Genomic DNA, 26707 nt, shown 5'->3' with positions numbered 1-26707 from the left:
CCAGGGAGAGCTTTTCTGAGTTTGACATCTATGTCAAATATATGTCCAAACCCCTATTTCTCTTCAAAAACACTTCATATATCTGTCTCACAAAACCAATGCCTGTGCATTGTAGATAACTTGGGAAATACAGGTAAGTGTTTAAAGACAAAAATGAAAATGATCTACGAAACCATAGTCACTATTTTGATGCAATTCTTCTGGACTTTTGCATTGCTAATACTCAGAGAGAAGGATGAAGGGTTGTTTAGCAATCAACAAAAATCAAGGATTACTATTGCTGTGATTGTTTTCTGTGCATGCAAAAAAAAAAAAATAGTGCAGTGCTTTAGCAATGTGGCTGGGCAGGAACATGACTTTCGAAATCAAATGCATCTGAGTTCAAACCCCAAGTCTGTCACTCACTGGATGACCTTGGGCAAGTTGCTTCTCTATGTTTCAGTTTCCTTATCTGAAAAATGGGTCTGCTATCACCTACCTCACAGGGTTGTTGGGAATAACTAAATGATTTTATGTATGTAAAGCAACTTTCTTTTTTGTTTTTTATTTTTATTTTGTTGAGACAGAGTTTCACTCTGTTGCCCAGGCTGGAGTGCAGTGGTGCAATCACAGCTCACTGCAGCCTTGATCTCCCTGGGCTCAGGCGATCCTCCTGTCTCTGCCTCCTGAGTAGCTGGGACTATACACGTGCACCACCACGCCCAGCTAATTTTTAAATTTTTTTTCTAGAGACAGGGCTTCACCATGTTGCCCAGGCTGGTCTCCAACTCCTGGGCTGAAGCGATCTGCCTGCCTTGGCCTCCCAAAGTGCTGGGATTACAGGTGTGAGCCAGATGTCTGGCCTGTTTGAAGCCCTTAAACCACAACACTGGCAACAAAGTATTTGATAAATGGAGCAGTTGGAGGAGAAAAAGCGTGAGGAGGAGGAAGAAAAGTGGGAACCAAAACTATGGCGATTTCCATTTTTGGAACTGCTGTGACCTCGCACAGCACACTGTGCTTCTCATTGTATTTCCAGTGGGAGAGTTCCTGCTGCTTGAAATGTGATTTATGACAGTTATAAACCAAGATTTCAGTGTGTCTTCATGGAAGAACGCCTGCTAATAAAGATAGAAGGAATGATAGAATTAGATTACAACTATTTTGTAAAGACCCTGGTTATCACTGATTCAGTCAATAATGTCGATGGGTGCTTTGCAGATTATGTGTTAATTACAGTGGAGAGACATTTTGGACATCATCTTAACTAAATGATCAAAATTAGGTTTATAAAATAAAAGACAAACATTGCATGTTCTCACTTACTTGTAGGATCTAAAAATCGAAAAAATTGAACTCATGGAGGTAGACAGTTAGGATGGTTACCAGAGTTTGGGAAGAGGAGTGGTGGTGGTCACAGGAGTGGGGGTGGTCACAGGAGTGGGGGTGGTCACAGGAGTGGGGGTGGTTACAGGAGTGGGGGTGGTTACAGGAGTGGGGGCGCTGCCAGAGGGAGGTAGGAATGGTTACTGGGTACAAAAAAACCAGAAAGAATGAATAAGACCTACTATTTGATAGCACAACAGGGTGACTATAGTCAATAATAACTTAACTGAACATTTAAAAATAACTAAAAGAGTATAATTGGATTGTTTGTAATAGAGAGGATAAATGCTTGAGGGGAATGGATACCCCATTCTCCATGATTTTCCAATTGCATGTCTGTATTAAAACATCTCATATATTCCATAAATATATACGCCTACTTTGTACCCCTAACTATTTTTAAAAAATTTTTTAAAGTTAGGTTTACAAATGAGACTAACATTACATGCCTGCTGATGTGATAACAGTAGTACTCTCTTACGTGTGGTTTCACTATCCTGAGTTTTAGCCACAGCCTGAAAATATTCAATTTAAAACTCTACAAATAAACAATTCAAAAGTTTTATTTATTTATTTATTACAACTTAAACACATTTTATTTACTTGATTGAGACCTGATTGTACACAAAATGTTTCCCGTGGTTGAACTTAGCTTTGTTCACGCTGACTTGAGGGAGTCTGGTTTTCTCTGCTCAAGGTTGTTCAATTGCTGCTGTTGCTCTTGCTTTGTTTTCTTTCAGGATCAAGGTGGGTATTTTCATATAATATCTTATTTTTCATTCCTTCTCTGGCAATTCTTTCCTGGATTCTTTGCTTTGCATAATTATATCTACAGTGAAACCAGCATCCCAAAGTCACTAAAATAAATCCTCCTACTCCAACATCACATGATCTTCTAATTCTACTAGTTAACAACAATTTAAAAAAGTGTCCAAAGCCAGCCACAACAGATCCTAATGAACCATACAATATTGAATCCCGGGCACAGGGAAAATTTTCAACACCGAAAATGCCTAGGAGCTTAAAGAGCTTCCCCTTCGCGGGCTCGCCGGGCTCCAGCGCCGCGGCCGGCCGTGGGGACGACCGGCCAGCCGCGCCCCTCCCCGTCCCCCAACAATTCACTAGTTTTAAATCACGCGCTGTTGTGAGCAGCGCAATGAAATCTCTCTCTGCCCCACTCCATCCTGCTCAGAATGTGAATCACCCCTTTGTCCCGCGTATCCATGCTGGAGACACCACCGGCCGTTAGTCACTAGCCCGCTAAGCTGTCTTGCAGTGCCTGTGTTCTAGGAACCCTTATTTTACTAAATAATGGCCCCAAAGCACAAGCGTAGTGATGCCAGTAATTCAGATATGCCAAAGACAAGCCCTCAAGTGCCTCCTTTAAGCGAAAAGGCAAAAGTTCTCAACTAAAGAAACAAAATCATTTGCTGAGATTGCCAAGATCTATGGTCAGAATAAAATTTCTAATTGTGAAATTGTAAAGAAAGAAAAAGAATGTGTGCTGGTTTTGCTGTTGTATCTCAAACTGCAAAAGTTATGACCACAGTGCGTGCTAAGTGCTTAGTTAAGACGAAAAAGGCATACATTCGTGGGTGGAAGACCTGAACAGAAACTTCTTGTAATTGGCGGCAGTCAGGCTTGGTACTCTCTGCAGTTTCAGGCATCCACAGGGGATCTTAGAACTGAAAAAAAAAAAGAAAAATGTTTTAATTTGAATTACATCATGAGGCAGTAATTAGGCAAATAGAGATTGCAGAATAGTCCATTAGGCTCTCCAAGAATGTCAATGACATGAAAGACAAAAAAATGGGGGGAGACAGCTCTAGTTGAAAAGGTATTAAACAGTCAAATATAATGTGAGAACCATGATTAGATGCAAGACAAAGATTTTTTAAAAATACAGATTATTAGATAATATTGTATCCACGTTAAACGTTAAATTTCTTCATTGTGACCATGGTATTGGGTTATGTAAGAGAATGTTCTTCTTTTAGGAGCTGCAGGTGAAGTATCTAGGGGTGAAGTGAGCATATGTCTGCAACTTACCCCAAATGCTTCAGCAAAAAAAAAAAAATATATATATATATATATATATATGTGTGTATATATATATATGTGTGTGTGTATATATATATATATATATATATATATATATATATAGTGAAGGGTAAATGGGTGTTTAACTGCTTCTCAACTTTTCTGCAAGTTTGATATTTAAAAAACTTAACAGATGGCCAGGAGTTCACGCCTATAATCCCAACACTTTGGGAGGCCAAGGGTGGGGGGTGGATTACTTGAAGTCAAGAGTTCAAGACCAGCCTGGCCAACATGGTGAAACTTCCATCTCTACTAAAAATACAAAAAATTAGCCAGGTGTGGTGGTGCGTGTCTATAGTCCCAGGTACTCGGGAGGCTGAGGCAGGAAAATCCTTTGAACCCAAGAGGCAGAGGTTGCAGTGAGCTGAGATTTCACCACTGCACTGCAACAGAGCGACAGTCTATCTCAATAAATCAACAAATAAAGTAAATAAAATAAATGTGGTAATAAAATCTTGCTTTCAGGTGAATGTTAGAACAGGACCTCCCGCTGTCCTAGGTATTGGGATTCTCCGAAGGAGAATTAAGAATCCTCTAGTTTAAAGACACTGGTATAGTTGGGTATGGCAGCTCATGCCTAGAATCTCAGCACTTTGGGAGGCTGAAGAGTGAGAATCACTTGAGGCCAGAAGCCTGAGACCAAACTCGGCAACATAGTGAGACCCTGATTCTACAAAAAAATTAAAAAATTAGCCAGATGTGGTGTCACACACCTGTAGCCCCAGCTACTCAGCGGGCTAAGGTGGGAGGATTGCTTGAGCCCGGGAGGTCAAGGCTGCAGAGAGCCGTGATCACACCACTGCAGGCACACTCCAGCCTGGGTGATTCAACAAGTCCCTGTCAAACAAAACAAAACAAAAAGACACTGGTATAATATTTTCTGGCTGCATTTTCCCATGTGAGTCTCCTTTACGGTCTACCATGTTAAGTGTAATCATTCTCTACACTTGAATTGCATTTGGTTTTGCTTTACAATTCTAAGAAGTTTCCATTGAGTGGATGTTTAATCGGCCCTTGAGTAGTGGTACCGCTAACGTGGGACTAAATTCCATCACTGCAACTGTCTTAACAGGCTGAAGAAAATGTGAGGTGAGAAAAGGCTGTGTTTGGGTTGTGGGAATTATGTACAATGATATAAGTTGAGCAAGGAATCTGTGTGAAAGCCACTTTCTTTCCTAAAAGCATCTGATCCACTGTCACATGTGCCCATAACAAGGCCTTAGATATGCTGTCACATCAAGGAGACATGGAAAATAGGAAGTCAAGACCTTTCTACTGGGTAAAAATGAGGAGAAATTTCCTTAAGGAAATAACACAAAATCGTTCGACAGCTAACAACATTTGTTGTTTGCATTATCTGACAAAATTTCAACAGTGGATTGCGAATTATTCTTTTCTTTGCCACTCAAAGTAGATGGAGATTGTAATTTCACAGAAATGGTGTATTGAGTTGGGATGCTAGCTCTTGGTGACAGAATTACTGTCACATAGTAAAGGAATAAACATAGTGGGAGGAATTCAAAAGATGACTCTGTCCCTAACTGTAATTGCATTAAGGGATGACATGTTAGTTTCTTTTCACTTGCCATTTCCAATTGTTAGCTGAGGACTACTTAGAAGACTATATTAAGGATTCCTGGGGCACTCCAGGCTCAGGGAGAAAGAGTACAGTAATTGATTAGTGATGTCTGTCATGATTTTTTTTTAAAGAGTGCAAGTGGCATGGAAGCCGTTTGTGCTAACTTTGAATTCCAAACACAAACTAAATCGAATGCTTAAAAAACACTAACACCTTTAAGAAAGCATTTATTAAAGTAATAATTATTGGCCTTGGTTAGTGGGTACAAAAAAACAGAAAGAATAAACAAGACCTAGTATTTGATAGCACAACAGGGTGACTATAGTCAATGATAATTTAATTGTACATTTAAAAATAGCTAAAAGAGTATAACTGAATTATTTGTAACACAAAGGATGAATGCTTTAGTTGATGGATACCTCATTTACCCAGATGTGATTATTACACATTGTATGCCTATATCAAAATCTCATGTACCCCATAAATATATATATCTACTATTACCCACAAAAAATAAAAACAAGTTTAACCAGGAGGCTTCTGCCAGTGGCATGGAAAGGAGGGAACTAAGACTGAAGTCTGAAAGCCAAGCTTTAAATCCAACAGGAAATGAACTAGAAGACAGTTAAGCCAAGTCCTCTTCAGGACACAGAATGACAGCCAGCCCAGAGCAGGGGCTTGGCTCTGTCACTGTGGAAACACAGAGAAAGTTCTGGCTTGGACAGGGTTTTGGCAGTGCCATCTACACTGTGTCAGGGGAGTGGGCAAGAAGACCAGGTGCAAGGATGCATGCGGCCCACCTGATGCCAGGGGCAGCTGTTGTGGGCATGATTACGGGGCTGCATAGTCAGGGCTCTGAAACCTTTGCATCTCGGAACTTGCTCAGAAGCCCTCTGTTATGATTTGGCTTCCTGGATGTCTTGACCTGGGCAAGACAAGGTCCTGTTGATCAGAAGCCAGTGGGAAGCTGTGGTTTCCAGAATGAGCTTAGCTAACATAAACTTGCTCCACAGGCCTGCTCATCAGACCTTGGAGCCGCTCAGGCTGAGGACTTGCCTTGGGAATCCCCCACCAGGAAGGTGGTTCCAGGAGACAGGGGTGATGGAGGGGACTGACAGCCTTCATCTCCTGGTCATGTGCAGACTCACACCTACTCACACTCCTGGTTTTTAAGAAGATCCAGCCGGGACAGATGTGTATCCTGGATGCTTCCAGCCTCTCCAGCTTCCTAGGAGATCCTGCTCTTTAGTGCCCTCATTATGGTCACCTGAGGGACACAGGATGTGCAGGTTTTTGCCAGGTTCTTGTCCCCTGATAGTGTCTGGGAAGATGTGTTTATTTCCCCTTCCTGCTGTAGCACATTGCCATATATTACGTGGCTTAAACTAACACAAATTTATTATCTTACAGTTCTGTAGATTAGAAGCCCAACACAAGTCTCACTGGGCTAAAATCAGGGTGCTGGCAGGACTGTGTCCTCCTGGAGGCTCTAGGGGACAGCCTGTTTCTCTGCCTTTCCAGCTTCCAGAGCCGGTTCTGCCTGCAGCCCTTGGCTCATCGCCCCTTCTTCCATCTTCAAGCCCAGTAACAGTGGATTGAGTCCTTCTAACATTCTATCCCTCTGTCTCTCCTGCCCCACTCTCTACCTTCAAGAACTCTTGTGATTACATTGGACCTACTAGGATAATCCAGGATAATTGGCAACCTTAATTCCATTGACAACCTTAATTTGCCTTAACATACTCACCGGTTCTTGAGATTTGTACCTGGACATATTGGGATGGGGGAGATTATTTTGCCCACCTCAGAAACCCCGCATGATGCTCCAGGATTCACACAACCACCGCCTCTACCTGGTTGCTGGTCACTTTAGCCAGCCACCTCTCCTTTCTTCCTTCTGGCCACCGGGGAACTAGCTTTTCTGGGATGCACATGCTTCCTGAGCCACTGCACCCAAGGATGGACCCAAGCATCACTCTAATTCCCCAAGGCCCAGCTGAAACAGAGGAAAAACATTTTCATTGTGACAACTGGCAGCAAAGGTCCTCGTAGCTGGGAAACACCTTGGTAACTGTTAGGGCAGATGGTGGAGCAGATGAGGCGGACATCGGCAGGCACCTGGGCCACCACGCAGAGGCTTCAGCTGCTGTGAGGGAGGAAAGAGGAGGGGCAGAGAGAAGGGCCAGGAAGGCAGAAGGTGAGAGAAGCCTGCCTGCAAGAGGCTGGCTCCTGTGGGGGCCGGCCTCGGGATGTTCCGCGGGGACAGGGCGGCCGTGGGCCATTTCAGCTGTGCAGATGTCCGATGGAAGCTTGTGCTTCTGTGATGTGAAATCTCCCTGTCTCTCTGCAGTCCCTGAGCTTCAGAAATGCCCATGACACCTTGAGGGCAGGGGGGTCTCTATAGGACTCCGGGAAGAGGAGACAAGTAACTGACAAGCGGCACCATGGGAAAAGCAGAGGCCGTGGAGGTGTCAGCAGCCCTGCCCTGGGAATGTGCAGAAAACTTGGGAAGGCATTGGCCATCCCCAGACCACACAACAGGACATCCTGCTGAGGGCTGTGGCCCACCCTCTGGACTCACAATGAGCCAACCTCATGTAGAGTTCAAGGCATGGTCAGGCTCCAGCTGACTTCTGGATCACACCTGCTAAGACCAGGTAGTACATTTTAATCCAATTCAGTACCTTTACTGAAGGCTTGGGCATAAGAGGAGATGATTTTAGTACAGAGGGAGTATTCCAAAGTACTCACCAGGATTGTGGTTCCTGGCACACAAGCTGCACCTGCCCTCAGGCTTCTTTCTCCCTATAGGCCTTGGCCTGCTACCTGCAGGAGAGTTTGCCCACATGTCCTGATGAGAGTTCAGGTGACCATGTCGTCTCTATCTTTGAAGTCCAGTAACCCCCCTCCCTTCCCAAATGTACCTTCTCTTGCCAAGTGTGGTGGCTCACACATGTAATCCCAGTACTTGGGAGGTCGAGGCAGGAAGATAGTTTGAGTCAGGAGTTTGAGATCAGCCTGGGCAACATAGCAAGATCCCCGTCTCTATAAATTTTTTTTTTAAAAAGTTAGCTGGGCATGGTGGTATGTATCTAGTCCTGGCTGCTCAGGAGGCTGAGGTAAGAGGATTGCCTGAGCCCGGGAGGTTAAAGTTGCAGGGATCCATGATTGTGCCATTGCCCTCCAGCTTGGGCAACAGAGCAAGACCCCGTCTCACAAAAAACAAACAAACAAACAAACAAACAAAAAAAACCAACCAAAAAACCCAAACAACAATAACAACAAAAACCCACAGATATACCTTCTGTGGGCCTAATGAAAGGGAAAAAAAATCCCTGCTTACTCTCAGTTGTCAAGATCCCAGGCAACTTCAAGCTGTTAATAGCACAAAGTGGAGCTGTCAGCCTTTTGCACTCCTCTGGGTCAAAGGGTAGGCTATTTTTAAGGTCCCTGGTGCGCGTTGCCAAGTTGCCTTCTAGAAACCGCATGAGGCTGCCCTCCTCCCTAGACATCTGCCAGCACTAAGCGTTGCCATCTAATAAATCTCTGCCAAGTTGGTATGAAAATATCTCATTTTCGTTTTTAGTCCTTTGAATACGTGTGTATATTTTTAAAATATGCATATTGTTTCAGGGAACTACTCTCAAACTGTGTTTTTCCTCTGTTCTCACACACCACAACAACAGTCAGCAAAACAGAAGGAGACTTCTGGGACCAGGTGTGTGGCCGCTTGTCCCACCAAGCCGTGGACAGCAGCGGGGTGTCCTCCAGTTCAATTCTAACACTCTCTACCTGGAGATAGTCTTACAGCCCACAGGTTGAGGGCTCAGTCCCAAGACTATCCCCAACCCGGACACAAGTCTGGACTTCAGAACTTCTGACCGACCAGCTTCAAGTTGGGGTTCCCACAACCCCCTCTTTGGGTTTGATCAATTTGCTGGAGTGGCTCACAGAACTCAGGGAAATACCTTCGCCAGTTGATTCTAAAGGATATTACAAAGGATACAGGTGAAGAGGTGCACAGGGCAAGGTAGAGGGGAAGGCGCATGGAGCTTCCAGGAACCTCCGTGAGCTCAGCTCTCCGGAAGCTCTCTGGACCCTGTCCTCTTGGGGTTTTTACGGAAGCTTCATGGTGTCAGCGTTCCTTCTCTCAGGGCGTAGAACAGAACCCTCTCTGGGGAGAGTCTCAAGACCCACAATCAGAAAGGCGGGGAGAGACACGAGTCCTGCCTGGTGGCAGATGAAAGGAGAGCAGGAGAAGGCCAGAGAGATTCTGTTTCCTGAGGCCTAACACAGCCACTGTCATAACACGAGACTGTAACAAGGGCTATGGGGGTTCCGAGCCAGGAACTGTGGACAAAAGCCAACACGTGTGTACTCATCATAACACCACACATGTCACTTCTTGTGAATGATATTAGTAATAATGAAAACCTGTTTCAAATGTCACTAATCTCTATTTAGATGTGAGAAAAAATGTTTGATTTAGAAGAAGCAGAGAATGTTTCATTATCTGTACAGCTCTTGTTATGAGGTCTGAGGCTGGAGTAGGGGAAAGAAGAGCAAAACAAGAGAAAAACAAAGAGGGGAAAGAGAAGATGAGAAGAAAATAAAAGCGGCAAGAAGAGATAAAAAGACAAAAAAGCAAATTGCTCTGTGTCTTGTCCTGGGTGCCATGCCTGGGAGACAGGCATGTAGGTGATGGGCTGAACAAGGCCTGCTCAGCACACCCTGCGTTCTGCCACATCATGTACAGGCCAGTGGTTCCCAAACCATGTGGCTTCAGGACCCCTTCACACTCTTAAAAAGTGTTAAGGATCTCAAAAAGCTCTTGTCTATGTAGATATCTATCAGGGTTTCCTATGTTAGAAATTAAAACAAAGAAACTGGCTGGGCATGGTGGCTCATGCCTGTAATCCCAGCACCTGGGGAGGCCGAGGCTGGTGGATCATGATGTCAGGCATTCAAGACCAGCCTGGCCAGCATGGTGAAACCCCGTCTCTACTAAAAATACAAAAAATATTAGCCGGGCGTGGTGGTGGGTGCCTGTAGTCCCAGCTACTAGGGAGGGTGAGGCAGGAGAATGGTGTGAACTCGGGACGTGGAGGTTGCAGTGAGCCGAGATCGCGCCACTGTACTCCAGCCTGGGCGACAGAGCAAGACTCTGTCTCAAAAAAAAAAAAAAAAAAAGAAAAGAAAAGAAACTATATTATTTACATAAATAACATTTTAAATTAAAAGTTACATTTTTCAAAGCAAAATAAATTTAGTGAGAAGAGAAGCATTATTTCTACATTTCCACAAATCTCTGTGATGCTGGACTTCGTGAAAGATGGTTGGCCTCTCCTATCTCTATTCAATCTACTGTGGCATCACACAGCATAGAGACTCCGGAAAACTCCACTGGACACTCACTAAAGGAAGAGAGTGGAAAAGGAAGTACTAACAACATTTTATTATTATCATGAAAATAGTTTTGACCTTGTGGATCCCCAGAAAGCGTGCCAAGACCACCCTTTCCCCCAGAGTCCCTGAGCCACACTTTGAGAAGCGCTGATCTAGGCCGGGGAATTGATGGAATCCACCCCATTCTTCCCAGGAAGGCAATCTTACAATAGCTATCAAGAGCCATAAAAGCCAGCCGGGCATGGTGGCTCACGCCTGTAATCCCCGCACACTGGGAGGCCGAAGCGGGCGGATCACAAGGTCAGGAATTTGAGACCAGCCTGGTCAACATGGTGAAACCCTGTATCCACTAAAAATGCAAAAATTATCCATGCGTGGTGGTGGGTGACTGTAATCCCAGCTACTTGAGAGGCTGAGGCAGGAAAATCGCTTGAATCCAGGTGGCAGAGGTTGCAGTGAGCCAAGATTGTGCCATTGCACTCCAGCCTGGGTGGAAGAGTGAAACTGCGTCTCAAAGAAAACAAACAAACAAAACAAACAAACAAAACAAGAGCCATAAAAGCATTAGGCCTGTTGATGTAGTGATTCCCCTTCGGGGGCTATATTTTATGTTTATTAATTTTATTTTTTGAGACAGGGTCTCAGTCTGTCACTCAGGCTGGAGTGCAGTGTCACCATCCCAACTCACTGCAGCCTTGACCTCCCTGGCTCAGATGATCCTCCCGCCTCAGCTTCCCGAGGAGGTGGGACTACAGGCACATACCACCAAACTGGACTATTTTTTGTAAAGATAGGGTCTCCCTATGTTTCCTGGGCTGGTCTCAAGCTCCTGAGCTCAAGCAATCCTCCAGCCTCTGCTTCCCAAAGTGCTGGGATTACAGGCATGAGCCATCTCACCCAACCTTCAGGGAAAATATTTTAAAATAATAATTCCCAAAGGAAGGAAAAACTGCCTAAATCACCTATAATTGGGGAATGATTAAATAAATGCTGGCATGTACATTTAATAGAATATTATGTGGCTTAAAAGGATAATGATGAAGACTCTGCACTGGCGTGGAAGGAATATCCACAGGTCTAAGTGAAAAAATCCAAATTATGTAACTGACTCTTCACCGTGCCTGCCAGTCTCATGCTGGTTCTGCCTGTAAACAAAGCCTCACAGGCAATGAGAGAAAGTAGGTTCCATATATAGGGTAGGGACTATGGGAGAATTTTTCCTTCTTTTTTTGGTTTATTTTGATTTATTTAGCATTTTTTTTTTTTTTTTGCAATTAGTGAAAACAAAAATCAGGACTCTCGAATCTGTCTTGCTTCCCCAGGTCAATGTGGTTGGGAGGTGTGTGGAGAGCAGTCACCCAGACCCAGAGGTTGTGAGACGGGGAGGGAGGAAGGAGTTGGGGAGGCTCTGAGTGGGGAAGTCAGGCCTGGAGGGGCTGATAGCTCGGTTGGTTCTAAGTTCCCTTTCAGTGCTGACTGAGAAAGCTCTGCTAAGCAGCTGTTGTGAGAGGCCTGCGGGAGACACAGACCAAGCATAGGGGCTGTGCTTTGCCTCACCAAGGGAGGAAGCTGGCGGGGGCTGGGGGGGTTGGCGCAGGGGTGGGCGGCAGTGGCGCGGCACCCAAGACTTCTTGGAGAGAACTGAAGTCAGGGGCCACCACCCATGTTACAAAGGAGCCGGGCGGGCGCTGCAGGCTTCATCCACTGATGGGGAGCTTGACAGACACCAAAGCCACCGGGGCCTGGTAAGGCGGGATACAGAGTTTCTGCTTAGGTAGGACAGGGCCAGATTTGTATTTTAGGAAGCCTTGCTGTAGCTGGGTGCAGGCTATGTTAGGAGTTGGAGTGAGGGACCAGTTGAAGTTGAACACAATGGTACTTAAAAAAAATAGCACTAAAAGCCTGGGTGTGGTGGTCGACACTTGTAATCCCAGCACTTTGGGAGGCTGAGGTGGGAAGATTGCTTGAGCCCAGGAGTTCAAGACCATCCTAGGCAATATAGTAAGACCTAGTCTCTACAAAAGTTAAAAATTAGCCTGGCATGGTGGTGCGCCCCTGTGGTCCCAGCTACTTGGGAGGTTGAGGCAGGAGGATTGCTTGAGCCTGGGAGGTAGAGGCTGCAGTAAGCTATGATTGGGCTACTGCACTCTAGCCTGAGAGACAGAGTGAGACCCTGTCTCAAGAAAAAAAAAAAAAAAAGGTCACAAAGTTGACCAACAGACTCTCCCTACTGGGGTAGGGAGCATGGGATGAGCTTTATTCCCTTGAGCTAAAAATGTAACCAGGGACCCAATTACACCTTGCAACTTAGATGCAGTCTTCTAGAATTGCAAATGTGCTCTTTCATCGTGCTCTTGCCCTTTGCATTGGAGCCCAGTTGGTTGGTGCAAGTCCAAGGTGCAGAAGGCAGGCTCCAGCTTCACTGCTGCAGCACACCTAACTAACCTCAGTAAGATCGCCCCATGACCAACAAAACTCCGGTGGTGCTGACCAAGAGGAGACTGATACATAAACTGGGTTGTTGGCAGCCAGGCAGTTTCCCCCACCGTAGTGGAAAGGAGCAATTTGCCAGCTAATGGCTCTTTCTGGCTTGGGCATGAGGAAGGGATGGAAGGCGTGGGTCTGTGGTGTGGCCAGTGTGACGGGGCCATCAGAAAGTTGAATATGCTAAAGTCAAACATAGGAAATGAGCAATAGGGTTAATTCAGCATGAACCTATCTCAATTCTTATTTACTTTTCGGGGTTCACTAAAATATGATGTGATTAAGATGTTCTGCTCTCTAGTTTGGGGTGTGTCTCAAAGAACCCCAGTAGACTCCTAAAGGGTCGCATAAGCACCCCCAGCCACAGCTGCCTTGCCCTGGCCCCTGGCCCCGATAGGCCCTGGAGGTCCCTAAAAGGTCTGATGGGCTAGGCCTGCTTTCTTCCAGCTCTGTCAGAGAGGAAACTTGGCCCCAACTATGGCCTGGTTCAGGTGTGGGCTGCAATGGGGACTTGTCCCATGCTACTGGGACATCCCGCTCAGCTTCCACAACCATCAGCTTCTGCCAGTCTCATTTCACTGATCTCTAGTTCATTGATCTCTACCCTCCACCACTTACACTGACCTCATGGCATCTTGGCCTAATACTACAGGGTGCATCTCTTCTGATGAGGACACTTTTTTCTCTACACTCTCCAGTCCCCAGTTTTGTTAAGGTACAAATGACAAAAATTGCATATGTGAATGATGCAGAGTGTGATGTTTTGATATATGTATACACTGGGAAATGATTAAATCAAGCTAATGAACACATCCATCAATCACATAGTTATGCTTTTGTGTGCGTGGTAAGAACATTTCAAATCTACTCTTGTAGCAATTTCCAAGTTTACAATACAGAGCTATTAACTACAGTCACCATGCTATTATATACAATAGGTCTCCAGAACATATTCCTCTTAACTGAAACACTTTTGACCAATATCTCCCGGTTCCACACCCTCCCCAGCCCTCCAGCCCCTGGCAGCCCCCATCCTATTCCCTGCTTCTGTGAGTTTGACTTCTTTAAATTCCACATGTAAGTGAGGTCATGCAGTATGTGTCTTTCTTAGTCTGGCTTATTTCACTGAGCAGAATGTCCTCTGGGTTCATTTATGTTGTCACAAATGACAAGATTCCCTTTTTTAATGGCTAAATAATATTTCATTGTGTATATGTTTTTAATCCATTAATCCACTGATGGACACTTAGGCTGATTCCCTATCTTGGTTATTGTGAATACAAAAGACACTTTTTAATGCAACTACCATGCCATCATCTTAGCTAACACAATTAAAAGTCAATCTTAGACCGGGCGCCATGGCTCACCCTTGTAATCCCAGCACTTTGGGAGGCCAAGGTGGGCGGATCAAGAGGTTAGGAGATTGAGACCATCCTGGTTAACACGGTGAAACCCCATCTCTACTAAAAATACAAAAAATTAACCAGGCGTGGTGGTGGGTGCCTGTAGTCCCAGCTACTAGGGAGGCTGAGACAGGAGAATGGCGTGAACCCGGGAGGTGGAGCTTGCAGTGAGCCGAGATCGCGCCACTGTACTCCAGCCTGGGCGACAGAGCGAGACTCCGTCTCAAAAAAAAAGAAAAAAAAAAAGTAAATCTGTAATATTGTCTACCACAAAATCCATATTCAGATTCCTCTATTGTGTCAAAACTGTCTTTTTATGACTGGTTTGTTCAAATTAGGGCTCCAATGAGGGCGTGGATGGCATTCTTTCAGCCACCTCTTTTTTTTCTCCTTTCCTTTTCATGTCATTGATTTGTTGGAGAAACTGGATCATTGTCTGGGAGTGATTCTCAATGTCCAGCACTTGCCCTTGGAAAGTCCTCCACGCAGGAGGCAGCTGCCTCCTGGAACTCAGTCCTCTCTCAGCCTCTTTCCACCTCAAATCCCAACCACACACTCACCACCCACGTCCCCGCTTCATTCTGTGAATTTGCCTTTCCTCTCCCCTGCCACCATCTTTTTGCACAGATCACCTTAGCCTGTCTGTCTTCTGTAGTCTTCTATCTGCTTTGTCCACGACCAGAATTTGCTACTACCAAGGAGGGCCAGCAGACACAAATCCTTCCCTTAGAGGCTGGTGGGAGGAAGGAAGGCAGCTCCCAGCCCCGCGGTGAGACTGCTGCTCCTGCTTCACGGAGGGCAATGTGCGGGAACCTTACCTGGTTCTTCCCCGGGCAGCGAGTGCCGGTGGCTGGGACAGCATCTATGTCCGTTGTCGCATCTGCAGGGCCTAGCTCAGCGCCTGGCCCTTGCAGGGCCTCAAGAATGATTCTTGGACGGCTGAACTGCGAGCACGACGGCAGGCAATGGGGCCTTCCTTGTTGTCTTTGATGCAGTAAGAATCAGGATGAACAAGCGGAATGTGAATTTGTTATCTTTATTTTTAATTTTCGCGGTACGTAGTGAGTGTCTATATTTATGGGGTACATGAGATCAAAGTAAATTTGTGACAAAGCATTCAGTTATATTCTTTCCACTTCTGAATGATTGTCTTCACCTGCAGTTAAAGCAAATCATGCTGTAGGGCGCCACTGTTGAGTCATTCTCCCGGGGCTCCCGCAGACATGGCATTCTTGTTTTCACTCTGAGAATTAAATCGTGTGCCGGGTGTCATAGTCATCTCTGCTGTGGACATTTCCCTCTGAACTAATCCGCGAAGGTTACTGGAATCCACGGCTCCTCCAACTCCCTCCGCAGGCTTTCTCCCCTTCCCTTCCACACTTCCGGGGTTTGCCTGGGCACCCGAGTCTCTACACTGGTGAAGCAGGCGCAGCTGTCAGGTCACAGACTCACGTGTGCAGAACCATAGCTTCTGGCTCATCAAGCTCATGGAAGTCCCGGGGACAATCATGTGGGTACACGTGGGAGGGAGGTGGATTTGCCTCTTGCCACACCACAGCTTTGCCCCGTCCGATGTCCAGTGGTGGGTAATTTCCACTGCTGACCTGGGAAGTCTCCTCGAGGTCCTCTCTGGGACCCAGCGTCTGGGACCAAGATGCAGTTGTGTGTGTAATAAATGGCAGAAGGCATCTTCATGGAGAGGCTTCTCACCTGACTGATCTCGCTGGTCCTCCTCCTGGGCTAGGGCCAGGGAGAAGAGGGACAGCCCGAGGGCCCCTTCCTTAGACAGACCCTGTGTTAGGCCCTTCTTCTGTTGCTATAAAGAAATACCTGCGGCTGGATAATTTATAAAGAAAAGAGGTTTAATTGGTTCGCAGTTCTGTAGACTTTACATGAAGTGTGGTGCCGGCATCTGTCCTGCTTCGGATGAGACCTTGCTTGCAATTTTGGCAGAAGGTGAAGAGGGAGCAGGCATCTCACATGACCAGAGTGGGAGCAAGAGGAGGGGCGGGGAAGTGCCGCCCACTTTCAAACAGCCAGATCTCGCAAGAAGGAACTCGCTACTGAGAGGACAGCACCAAGGGGAGGGCGCAAGATCATTCATGAGAAATCCACCCCCATGATCTAACCCCCTCCACCAGGCCCCGCCTCCAGCACTGAGGATGACAGTTCAACATGAGATTCAGAGGGGAAAACACCCAAACTCCCTCAGAACCCTGAACGGGGATAGCTCTTAGCTCTCCAGGCTCTTGCTCTGTGACCTACTCTGGCATTGTTGCCTCTCTTACTGGCCCCCCCCGGCTGGGGATGCCCGGAGACAAACATGGGTACTGCTGCTCCTGCCAGGAAATTCCTGAGCCCAGACATCTCTTAGCACCCACGTCCAGGGCTGGCTGGGCTTCTTGGCCCTCCATGGAGGGGCTAGTGGGAGAGGGGAGGAGGTGCACAGGAAGGGGGGGCTGCTCTGGAAGGCAATAGCCAACCAAGCTCTCGGGCAGTCTCTGGGCAGGCAGGCAGCCAGCCAGGATGCTGTCCTGCTAACACGAGCTGGCTCCGGGTATAAATGGGCCTTGACCTGGCTCTAGCCCAAGCACTGCCAGGGAAGGCCTCTGCTGGGGCCTCAGTTTCCACCTCTTTACAATGGGTACAGTTCTGCTACAGAGAGTGCTCTCTGTCTCCTCTCTCTCTCCTCTCTCTTCTCTTCTCTTCTCTTCTTTCTTTCTTTCTTTCTTTCATCCTCTACATGTGAGGTCACAAGGACAAATCCTAGGGGAACAGGACGGAACTCTGACTTCAGAGCCCCAGGGTTGTGCTCTCACTCTGTTCATTGGCAATGATGAAGGAAAAATGGGTCTGCTTTCACCCAGCTGTCCCTAGCCTGCCTCTTCTCCTGCCCCTTCCATGTCTCTTCCCCCTTACCCCATTCTTGTGGATGAGGGTGGGGGGTGGGGAGTGGGGGTTTCCTTCCTCTGGGTCTGGTGCCCACCCTCCCCATCGGGCCCTTCTCAGCCAGTGAAGCTCCCATCTGTCACTGGCTGCCCCTGGCCTTTGGACCCTGCCACCCTGCAGCCCCCTGAAGGACCTTCGCCCATGGCCCACCCTCACTCTGCCCTTTTGGCTTGGTCTCCCTTTCTGCTCTTCACTCCTCCCGTGCCCTTGACCTCCCTGTTGGCCTTTCTCTGGCCTCCAGCCACCAGGGCAGATGCTCTCCCGCCCCCTCCCGCTCTCCCCCCACTCCTACCGCTTCCACCCGCCCTTCCTTGGCGCTTCCTGCAAACCGTCCTGGGGGCCTGAGTGGGGAATGGAGGCTGGAGGACAGTGGCTGGGTCCCTTGTGGGGTTGGTCTGGGACTCCTGCCCCTGAGGACTAAGGAATTCTCTCTCTCAGCTGCTGTGCTGGGGACACTTCCTGAGGGAGGCAGGGCCAGGAGGCCCGGCTGAAGCAGGAGGAGGCAGAAGAAGGAGGCAGGCCCTTGCCTCTGTCCTGGGCCCCCTTTCTGTGATCTTCCGGCATTCTCAGGGGTCTGCCCAGCCCTGGAGTGTGAGTATGGGGGGTGGCCCCTCTGAACAGATTCCTGCTGTTCTGTTGGTTGTGACAGTGTCCTTCCTGCCCCTTCTGGTCTGTGTCACATTCACTTTGATCTCAAAATGTTTTCTGAAATTGCTCAGACAAGAAAAGGCCCAGTATATCCCCCATCACAGGGAGGGTAGCTCAGAGAGGGCCACTCCCCGGGCATCAGGCTCCCCTGCGCTCTGGATCCCAGAAGTCCAGGACCCCTGGGCTGGAGAACACAGGGTCAGCTCTCAATGATCAGTCAATAACTCATCAAATATTTATTAAACAGAGCAGACAGGATCCCTTAGATCTTCCAGTGTAAGATGCAAATAGATATCAGGCAAATACTTGAAATGTTTTAATGTTTAAGATATTTAAAAAGCCCAACTTTTGGAGGAAGATGAAGGCACGACATGAGCTGATAAAGGGGACCCCGAGTGAGTTGGAGGTCAGGGAAGGCCTCCCTGGGGGAGTGACGTTCAACCTGACACCTGAAGGACAGGGAGTCACTGGGGATGTGACCCGGAGCCAGAGATGAGACTGGGACCTCATTTGTCCCTGAGCTTCCTCCAGCCACAGTCCAGCTCTGCTTGGTGACAGCATCACAAATAGGAAAGTCATGAGATGGTAGGTGGTGGTCCCAGGGAGGGAAGGCCAGGAGACCGAGTGTGGGAAGTGGTGGGCACACAGCTCGCCATGGCAGAGGGAGCAGAAACACATGTGGCCATGGGAGAGCCCAGGCTGAGTGTCCTGGGTCTGGGAGAGGGGGCAGGACCCCCAGGATACCACCCTGGGTTCAGGTTCAAATGCTATGCTCAGTCTGGGGGACTCCTGGCACTTGTCTTTCTTCCAGCAAAGGGGCCTGCTCAGTGTGGACTCTGGGCACTCAGGGGCAGCTGCGCTGGCCACCAGCAGCCAGCCAGGTCAGGACCGCACTCCTGCAGCCTCCCTGGGAGCGGATGTGGGCTCTTGTGCAGTAATGGATGGAGCGTCTAGAGGGTTCTCTCTGAGCCTGGAGGCACCCACGCATCGGGCCCTCCAACCCCTTCTTTTTTTTTCTGGAGACGGAGTCTTGCTCTGTCGCCTGGATTGGAGTGCGATGGCGCGATCTTGACTCACTGCAACCTCCACCTCCTGGGTTCAAGCAATTCTCCTGCCTCAGCCTCCGGAGTAGCTGGGACTACAGGTACATGCCACCATGCCTGGCTAATTTTTTGTATTTTAATAGAGATGGGGTCTCACCATATTGCCCAGGCTGGTCTAGAACTCCTGAGCTCAGGCAATCCACCCGCCTTGGCCTCCCAAATTGTCAGGATTACAGGCCTGAGCCACCGTGCCTGGCCTCCAACCCCTTCTTAATTCTTCCCTGCAGGCCCCAGTGCAGTCAGGGATACTCCTGTTTCCCACCCAGGGCAGTCAAAGAAAGGCTGGACTGGCCAGAAACGCAGACAGCACTTTCATACTCTTTGACCTGCCCAACTGGAGTGAGGCGGCCACCCAGCAGCATGAGCCCCCAGGGAGGCAGGTGCTGCGAGTCCCGGCCCAGTGACCCCTGAGAGCTCACAAACAGGGCACAGCGCGCTGCCCGCTCTAGGAGACGCAGTGTGGACTGGCTCCTCCCTAAGCACAGCCTGGTGTGTGTCAGGGTCCAGAATGACGCTGTCTTCGGCCCCTGCAGACTTCTCAGTCTTGATAAGCGCCTTCCTTCAGGACAAGTTCTTGCTCTGGAGACACTGTCCACTATCTTCAGGGGGCTGCTTCAGAATTCACAGCAGTTTTGGGCTCGGGGAGCCTGGATCCCTCCCACCGATGGCCTTGAATCTGCCGATGGTTATGAAGAAAACGCAGCCTGTCAGGAAACCCCAGCCTTGAGCTCTGAATTTTAATACCAAGGGTGGGTGCCAGGAGGGAGGTGGCTGTGTAAGCGCCGCCCCCCACTGAGACCCCATGAGCGGTTAGTCCCCTTCCTCGCTTTCTCCATCTGGCTGCTGGGCCCTGGTCCAGGCACAGGCTGAAGGGCCTCCTGCCTGCTTCTGGGAGGCTGTAGCTGCCCCAAGCCATTTGCATCCATCCTTCAGGCCCCAGCATCACAGGACTCCAGGGGAGTCACGTAGCTCAGGGGCAGGAGGACTGGCTCTTTCTGGTGCCTGGCAGGACACTTTGGGCCTACTGGGGGTGGCAGTGGCAGGCCAAAGAGATGCCTGGGGTGGGGGGATTAGTTGTTCCCCCCAAAACACACCCCTGTCTCCCAGGCGTATGACGTCTCTTCAGCTTGTGGCTGGCTCTCCTTGCTGCGGCCTGCTTGCCGCTGGGTGGGGAGGGATGGTGGCACTGGCCCTCCTCCCGAAACAAGGACTTCCTCCACCCATCGTGCCTGGTGATGCTGGCTGGCCATTCAACTTCTGCACTATCTCCTCACCTGGCTCTACCCAGGCTCCTTGTTCCCTTTAGAGCGAGCACTGGCCCCCATGCCAGGCCCTGCCCCTTCTCCAGGGGTACATGGACACACTTGGCCCTGTTATTGCCAGAGACCCACAGACACCTTTCCTTAGGGGTTGTGAATCCTCTGGCCTCCTGCTCAGGTGCCCTAGAAGATCCCCCCGTGCGTGTCTAGGGAGCCAGTGGTATGAGATTCCAGCTCTTGCAGCCCAGGGAGCCGGGCAGCCCGGGAGATACCAACTTCTCAGGGCAACGAAGCGGGCCACTTCCAAGAAGAACACCCCCAGACCACTGTCACCCCTTCTGGTTTGGAAACTTCCCTGGAAAGCATCTAGGGCTTGTCATTCCTTGGCTCCAAACTGCCCCACCTCTGAAGACCCTCCCTTCTTTCTGTGACCTGCGACATCTCCCAGCTCCCCCAGGCACCAGCATCTCAGACAGGGTTGACCGCGGGCAGAGCTGTGCCATGCCTACTCCAGTAAGGAGATCAATTTCACGGCTCCTCGGAGCCACTGGAAAGAGCCCTGCTCCTCAAAACTCTGCAGCCCTTCTGCCCGCTGGGGGCAAAGCTGAGCTCTTGGTTTTCCGTGCTCAGCCCAGGCCCCAGGGCTGCAGGGACAAAGGAGAAGTCTAGGGTAGGTTGCCGTGAGTGTTCACTGTTGGTTAGTCAGCATCTTCACTCTCCATCTCGAGAACTGGCCACATGGCAGGAGCCCTCTGTGCTAGATGCTTCCATGCTCCAGGCGGCGAGGTGGGAGCCACACAGCAGCTGACTTTCTTCTTGAAGTACTATTTGGGGGCAAAGTTAAATGAGCTCTATAGAAGGCCAGGCCCTCCTGGAGTCGTTTACTGAGACCCAGAAGAGATGCAGCTAGACTCAAGGCTCTCATGAACAAATAATGAGGTTTAGAGGCTTTTTGTCTCCTGCCCTAAATGACATCCTTCATATCAGGCAAGGCCCGGAGATGCCACGGAGTCCACATGGCTGCCCCAGTGCCTCTGCCAGTGGCTGGACAAGAGGTCTCAGCTCCTTGAGACTCCTCCAGCACTGCTCTGCTCACTGCTGCAGCCTCCAGGACAGCCTCGGATTTTCTGGAGCTGGTGGAGTTAAGCCAAATGAGCACCTGGGATCTTCGTTTACTCTCTGATCCCAGCATCCCCAGCCCCAGTCAAACTGCTCCAGTCTTTCCTTCAAGTGAAAAGCCATCGGGAAATACCAATATTTTTCTAAGCAATATAAAATATTTGTTAAAACCATCTCACAGAAAAACATGGTAAAAGACCAGGTTCTGTAGGGCTGGCTCAACCTTTTTTTTGTTTGTTTGTTGTTTTTGGTCATCTGGTTACAGAAAGAGAACTTTGATTATATTTCTTACATAGTTTAGAAGGAGTAAAAGGTATTACACGGTCTTTTAAAGAAAATTGATTCCATATAAAGCCCACCCTGATGGCCTCACTTCCTCGAATGGCATTTAAGGGGGCCCTTGCCTGGCTGGCTTCTTTTTATATGATGTTTCACACAAACCCCCAATTATTAGTATGAGAATGAGTCTCACCATTTTTTTTTTTTTTTTTGAGACAGAGTCTTGCTCTGTCTCCCAGGCTGGAGTACAGTGGAGCGATCATGGCTCACTGTACCCTTAATCTCCTGTGCTTAAGTGATCCACCCAAGTAGCTGGGACCACAAGTGCATACCACCATGTCCAGTTCATTTTTTTTTTTTTTTTTTTGGCAGAGATGAGGGTCCCAATATATTGCCTAGGCTGGCCTCAAACTCCTGAGCTCAAGTAATCCTCCTTCCTCTGCCTCTCAAATTGCAGGGATTACAGGCGTGAGCCACTGTGCCCCAAATTTTAAAAGATTTAAATATCTTGTTCTACTGAGCAAATTTTCTCTATTCTGTTTGGTGGTTGTGGCAGCATCTGTGTTTTGTAGTTGACAGAAATTAGCATGAACATTCTCCTAGATGAGGTCTCCACTGCTTGTCTTTTAGAATGAGCCACAGCAAGACTTTTTTCAATAGTTTACATTTTTACCCCAAATCTACAAAACAAATAATCACAATTTATCATATAATATGTTTTTTTGGTGACTGTTGGAAATAAATGCTCAGTGCCACAAAGAAGAATCAGCACTCCAGCAAAAAGCTCTCTCAGCAAGGCAATTTGCTTCTGCAGAAGGGTGCAACTTGAGCCAGTCACGATCACAAGAGTACACCCATTAGCTTGGATTGGACCACACAATCTAAGCTAACCCGATTGGCTAAGGTTTAAAATTGAATAGGGTCAATTAGGCAGGAAGGTAGAGGCTGCCCGTTACTGGGAGGGAAGGCATGTCTGGAATTGTCTGGATGCGGCAAAGGCAGGAGGGTTGTTTACAGAACAGGTAGCTAGGAGACAAGGAAGCACAAGGAAGTTGGTCTTAAGAAACAAAGAATAGGTACCTAAAGCTTTTTGTAAAGGAATTTATCATCTCTGACAGTGACAATGCCTCACTCTCTTGTGCAGACTGGAGTGCACTGGTATAATCACGACTCACCGTAGCCTCTAACTCCTGGACTCAAGTGATCCTTCCATCTCAGCCTCCCAAGTAGCTAGGACCAGAAGTGTGCACCACCACACTTGGCTAATTTAAAAAAACTCTGTAGAGACGGGGTCTTACTATGTCGTTCCCCAGGCTGGTCTCAAACTCCTGGCCTCAAGCAATCCTCCCACCTCAGCCTCCCAAAATGTTGGGATTACAGGTGTGAGCCGCTGTGCCTGGCCTAGAATACATTTTTTACTTAATGTTTCCAGTCGTACAGCCCAACTGAAAATCAGAATCATTTTATTCAAGGAAACCTATTGTGTTTTAAAGTGTATTAATAAACTTAGGAGACTAGGGAGGTAAGAGGAAGACTAGAGAAACAGTATTTGACATAGGAAATCTGACTCAGGTTAGATCAAGAGTCCTGACTTCTATTCCTTTGTATACAAGCATACAAAGAAGAATCATAAATATAAACTACTTTCCCCTTAGCCTCCAACCAAACAACTTAGCTTTTGACAACTTGAGTAATAAGAGAAATTCTAATAATTCATTTTTGTATTAAGACAACTGTCACCAGACTTATCTCTGGGGATCATCCCAGCCCCAAGGGTTTTTATAGACAACTACCTTTCATGAGCCTAAATCCACATATTGGACACTCTCCTTGGTCCCCTTTGAGCCACTTCTGCAGGCAGAACCTCTATGGACATTGCTGCTGTCCAACAGGATGTTTGTATCAGTCCATTCCTACGCTGCTAATAAACACATAGCCAAGAGTGGGTAATCTATAAGGAAAACAGGTTTAATTGACTCACAGTTCAGCATGGCTGGGGAGGCCTTAGGAAACTTATAATCAGGTGGAAGGGGAAGCAAACATGTCCTTCTTCACATGGCATCATAAGAGAAGTGCCGAGCAAAGTGGGGAAAGCCCCTTATAAAACCATCAGATCTTGTGAGAACTCACTATCATGAGAACAGGATGAGGTTAACCGCCCCCATGATTCAATTACCTCCCACCAGGTCCCTCCCACGACATGTGGGGATTATGAGAACTACAATTCAAGATGAGATTTGGGTGGGGACACAGCCAAACCATATCAATGTTCTTGGTTTCCTCTGCCAAGATTCAGTACTGGCCACTGGCTTACCTTCGAGGCTCCTTCACTTACTGGCCAGCCTTTGTCTGGAATCTTCCTTTGGCTTTTGCAATTCTCCAACCTCTGACTAACTCTTTTCCACCTTTGTGGGTTCCAGTCTCTCTGCCAACCTCTTTAATATTCTCTTCCCCAGAGTTCACTCTTTATTTTCTCACACTGCATGTTATTTCACAAGCTTCCTCCATCATCCTGATACTGATGACTCCCCAGTATATACAAGGTGGACATTCAAAGTCCGAAAATCCAAAATCTAAAATGCTCCAAATCTAAAACTTTTTGTGCACCAACATGCACTCAAGGAAAATGCTCATTGGAGCACTTCAGATTTTGGTTTTAGGATGCTCAGCCAGTAAGTATAATGCAAATAGTCCCAACTCTCAAAAAATCCAAAATCCAAAGCACTTCTTTTTCCAAGCGTTTCTGACAAAGGATACTGAACCTGTATCTCCATTCCCCTGTGTTCGCATTCCATACCCTCCGGTCCAAAATGGAAACCCTGTCCTCCCAGCCCAATCCCAGAGCCAGTGCAGGGAGGGGTCTCTCCAAATGAGTAGCCCATATGCTGAGGCCTGTGCCCCTGGGGGCAGTCCAGTCTGTTAGCCCTGGAAAGGAGGGTTGAAGAGGTAGACAAAGAAAGCACCCTGACCCCAGGTGACAATAGAGGCAAGGAGAGGGAGGCAGGAAGTGACCATAGCCTGACCCAGCACCTCTGGGGTGGCCACCAGAAGCTTTGGGGTGACAGCAGATGTGACCTCAGAAACTGAAGTCAAGAACTTTAGAGGCTGAGATCTTGGGGAAGACCTGGTAATGCCTCTCCTACCGGACACAGCCCCTGCATCCTGTATCCTCCACCCCCACAGCAGAGCTTCACCCCGCTGCTGCCACTGCCCCCACCCAGGCAGACTTTGCCCTGCCAAGGGAGCCCCAGCCCTGCATCCTGGAGATGCTGGCTTCCGGGAGTGGGGAATGCTGATGCAGGGACCGCTGCTCCTGGATAAGGGGTAAGCCCTGTAAGGAGAAAGGCTCTGAGTCCCCTGAGTCCAGCCACCACCTCTATGGCCGTTCTGAAAGCCTGAGGGGACTAAGGGTGGACACAAAAGGAGGCTGTTCTAGTTTCTTTGGCCTGTGGACCAACCTGAGGAGGGACAGCTACCCACTGCCACAGGCCAGTCCCCAGGTGGCTGAGAGCTCCCTTGGAGATGGGGGCTTCCTGGAGGGTCTGCCAGGCTGCCCAGCAGCTGCACACCGTGGGCTGTCCCCTGTGTTTTCAGTAGGTTCCTGAATTCCCCTGGCAGTCACTGACTTCAGCCACCACTTTCAAAGAGGCCAGATATCTTCAATTGCTAAAGGGGATTATCAGGGCCCCAAGTTAGGGAGTTTGGGAACACGCACCTTCCTGTCTTTGTGGGCGCCTAGGGGGCAGGGTGTCAGTCCTCAGGGACTTGGCAAAGGCTCCAGGACGTGCTTTGTGTGGTGTGGCACCCAGCTGACTGTGCAGGGGAGTCATCCGGGCTCAATGTATAAGTGGGGCTTGGTGGCTGGATGTGGTGGTTCACACCTGTAATCCCAGCACATTGGGAGGCCGGGGTTGGGGGTTGCTTGAGTCCAGGAGTCCGAGACCAGCCTGGGCAACATGGCGAAACCCCATCTCTATTTTTACAAAAAATAAAATAAAATAAAATAAGTGGAGCTTGGGAACAGAAGTGTTCCCAACAGAATGGGAGGGGAGAGACCAGATGGGAGCCATAGGGTGGGGCCTGGGGCAAGTCCCTGCCTAGCCCAGCTCTTGGAGCTCAACCTTTTGTGTCTGTCTCCAGGCCACACCTGGAGGATTGGAGCAGAGGGCGGGGGACAGGTGCTGCTTATCTTCCTCTCTTGGCCTCTCCTTCCTAAATTCCCCTGCCTTCCTCTCTGCTGGGGCTTCCTCTGATTTTTCCTGGGATCATGAGGGTCCCATTATCAATGTTACTCAGTTTTTTTTCCTTCAAATAGATCCAGTAGGGGAGACAAAGGCAGACATAAATCAATGAGGAATGCGGGCCTCAGTCACCGCTTGAGTACCAGGCACTTCCTGGGTGCGCTTACCCCTGTTACTGTGCCGACTCCTAAAACAACGTTTTCTGAGACAGGTACTGTTGTCTTCCTCAGCACCGCTGCCTGGTCCCTAGGAGATGATCCACAAACATTTTTTGATTGAATGGATGTGTAACTCCAATTTGCGGCTGGGGAAATGGGCTCAGAGAGGTTAGGCAACCAGCCCAAGTTGACAGAGTTGCTTTGTGGGGAGTGGTGGCTGGAGACCTTCAGAGGCTATCTTCAGAGTCTGGCTGCCTCAGATGCCCTGGACTCTTCTTTCAGACAGCCTGATGCCCCCACTCCTGCCCTCATTCCTTCTTATTGCTGCTGGTGCCCTCATCCCAACCCAACCCCTGCCGCCCCAGTGGGTCTGTCACATACTGCTCCTGTGCCAAGCGTGTGTTCCCTGGGACCCCGCAGAGGCCCATGCCCCTGGTTCCTGCCTGGCCAGCTTCCAACCTCAGATCCTGCCATTCCCCTCTTACCCGGGGTGCAGAGGGTGCCCGGGCCCTCACCAACACCATGTCCCTCCTGCCCGTGCCTGCACCTGAGCTGCCCTCCTCCAGCCTCCTCCTCCCTCCCCGTGTCTCTGAGGGTTCAGCTCTTGTTCCTGC

The 26707-nt window shown here is 48.6% G+C and overlaps 1 protein-coding gene across 1 annotated transcript; it reads right to left on the bottom strand.

The window, feature by feature from the left end:
* Window positions 1-1973: 1973 nt before the first annotated feature.
* LOC111527535 lies at window positions 1974-7418 on the bottom strand. Its single transcript, XM_023193885.2, has 2 exons — window positions 7163-7418; window positions 1974-2540 (listed from the first exon to the last, which is right to left on the bottom strand). Exons 1-2 carry the CDS (start codon window positions 7416-7418, stop codon window positions 2068-2070), a joined length of 729 nt encoding a protein of 242 aa, XP_023049653.2. The 3' UTR covers window positions 1974-2067.
* Window positions 7419-26707: the final 19289 nt, after the last annotated feature.

Source organism: Piliocolobus tephrosceles, chromosome 11 (genome assembly GCF_002776525.5).
Source record: "Piliocolobus tephrosceles isolate RC106 chromosome 11, ASM277652v3, whole genome shotgun sequence".
Lineage (NCBI taxonomy): Eukaryota > Metazoa > Chordata > Mammalia > Primates > Cercopithecidae > Piliocolobus > Piliocolobus tephrosceles.
Note: the sequence above shows the minus strand (reverse complement) of the source record. Positions and strands in the feature narration are given on the sequence as shown.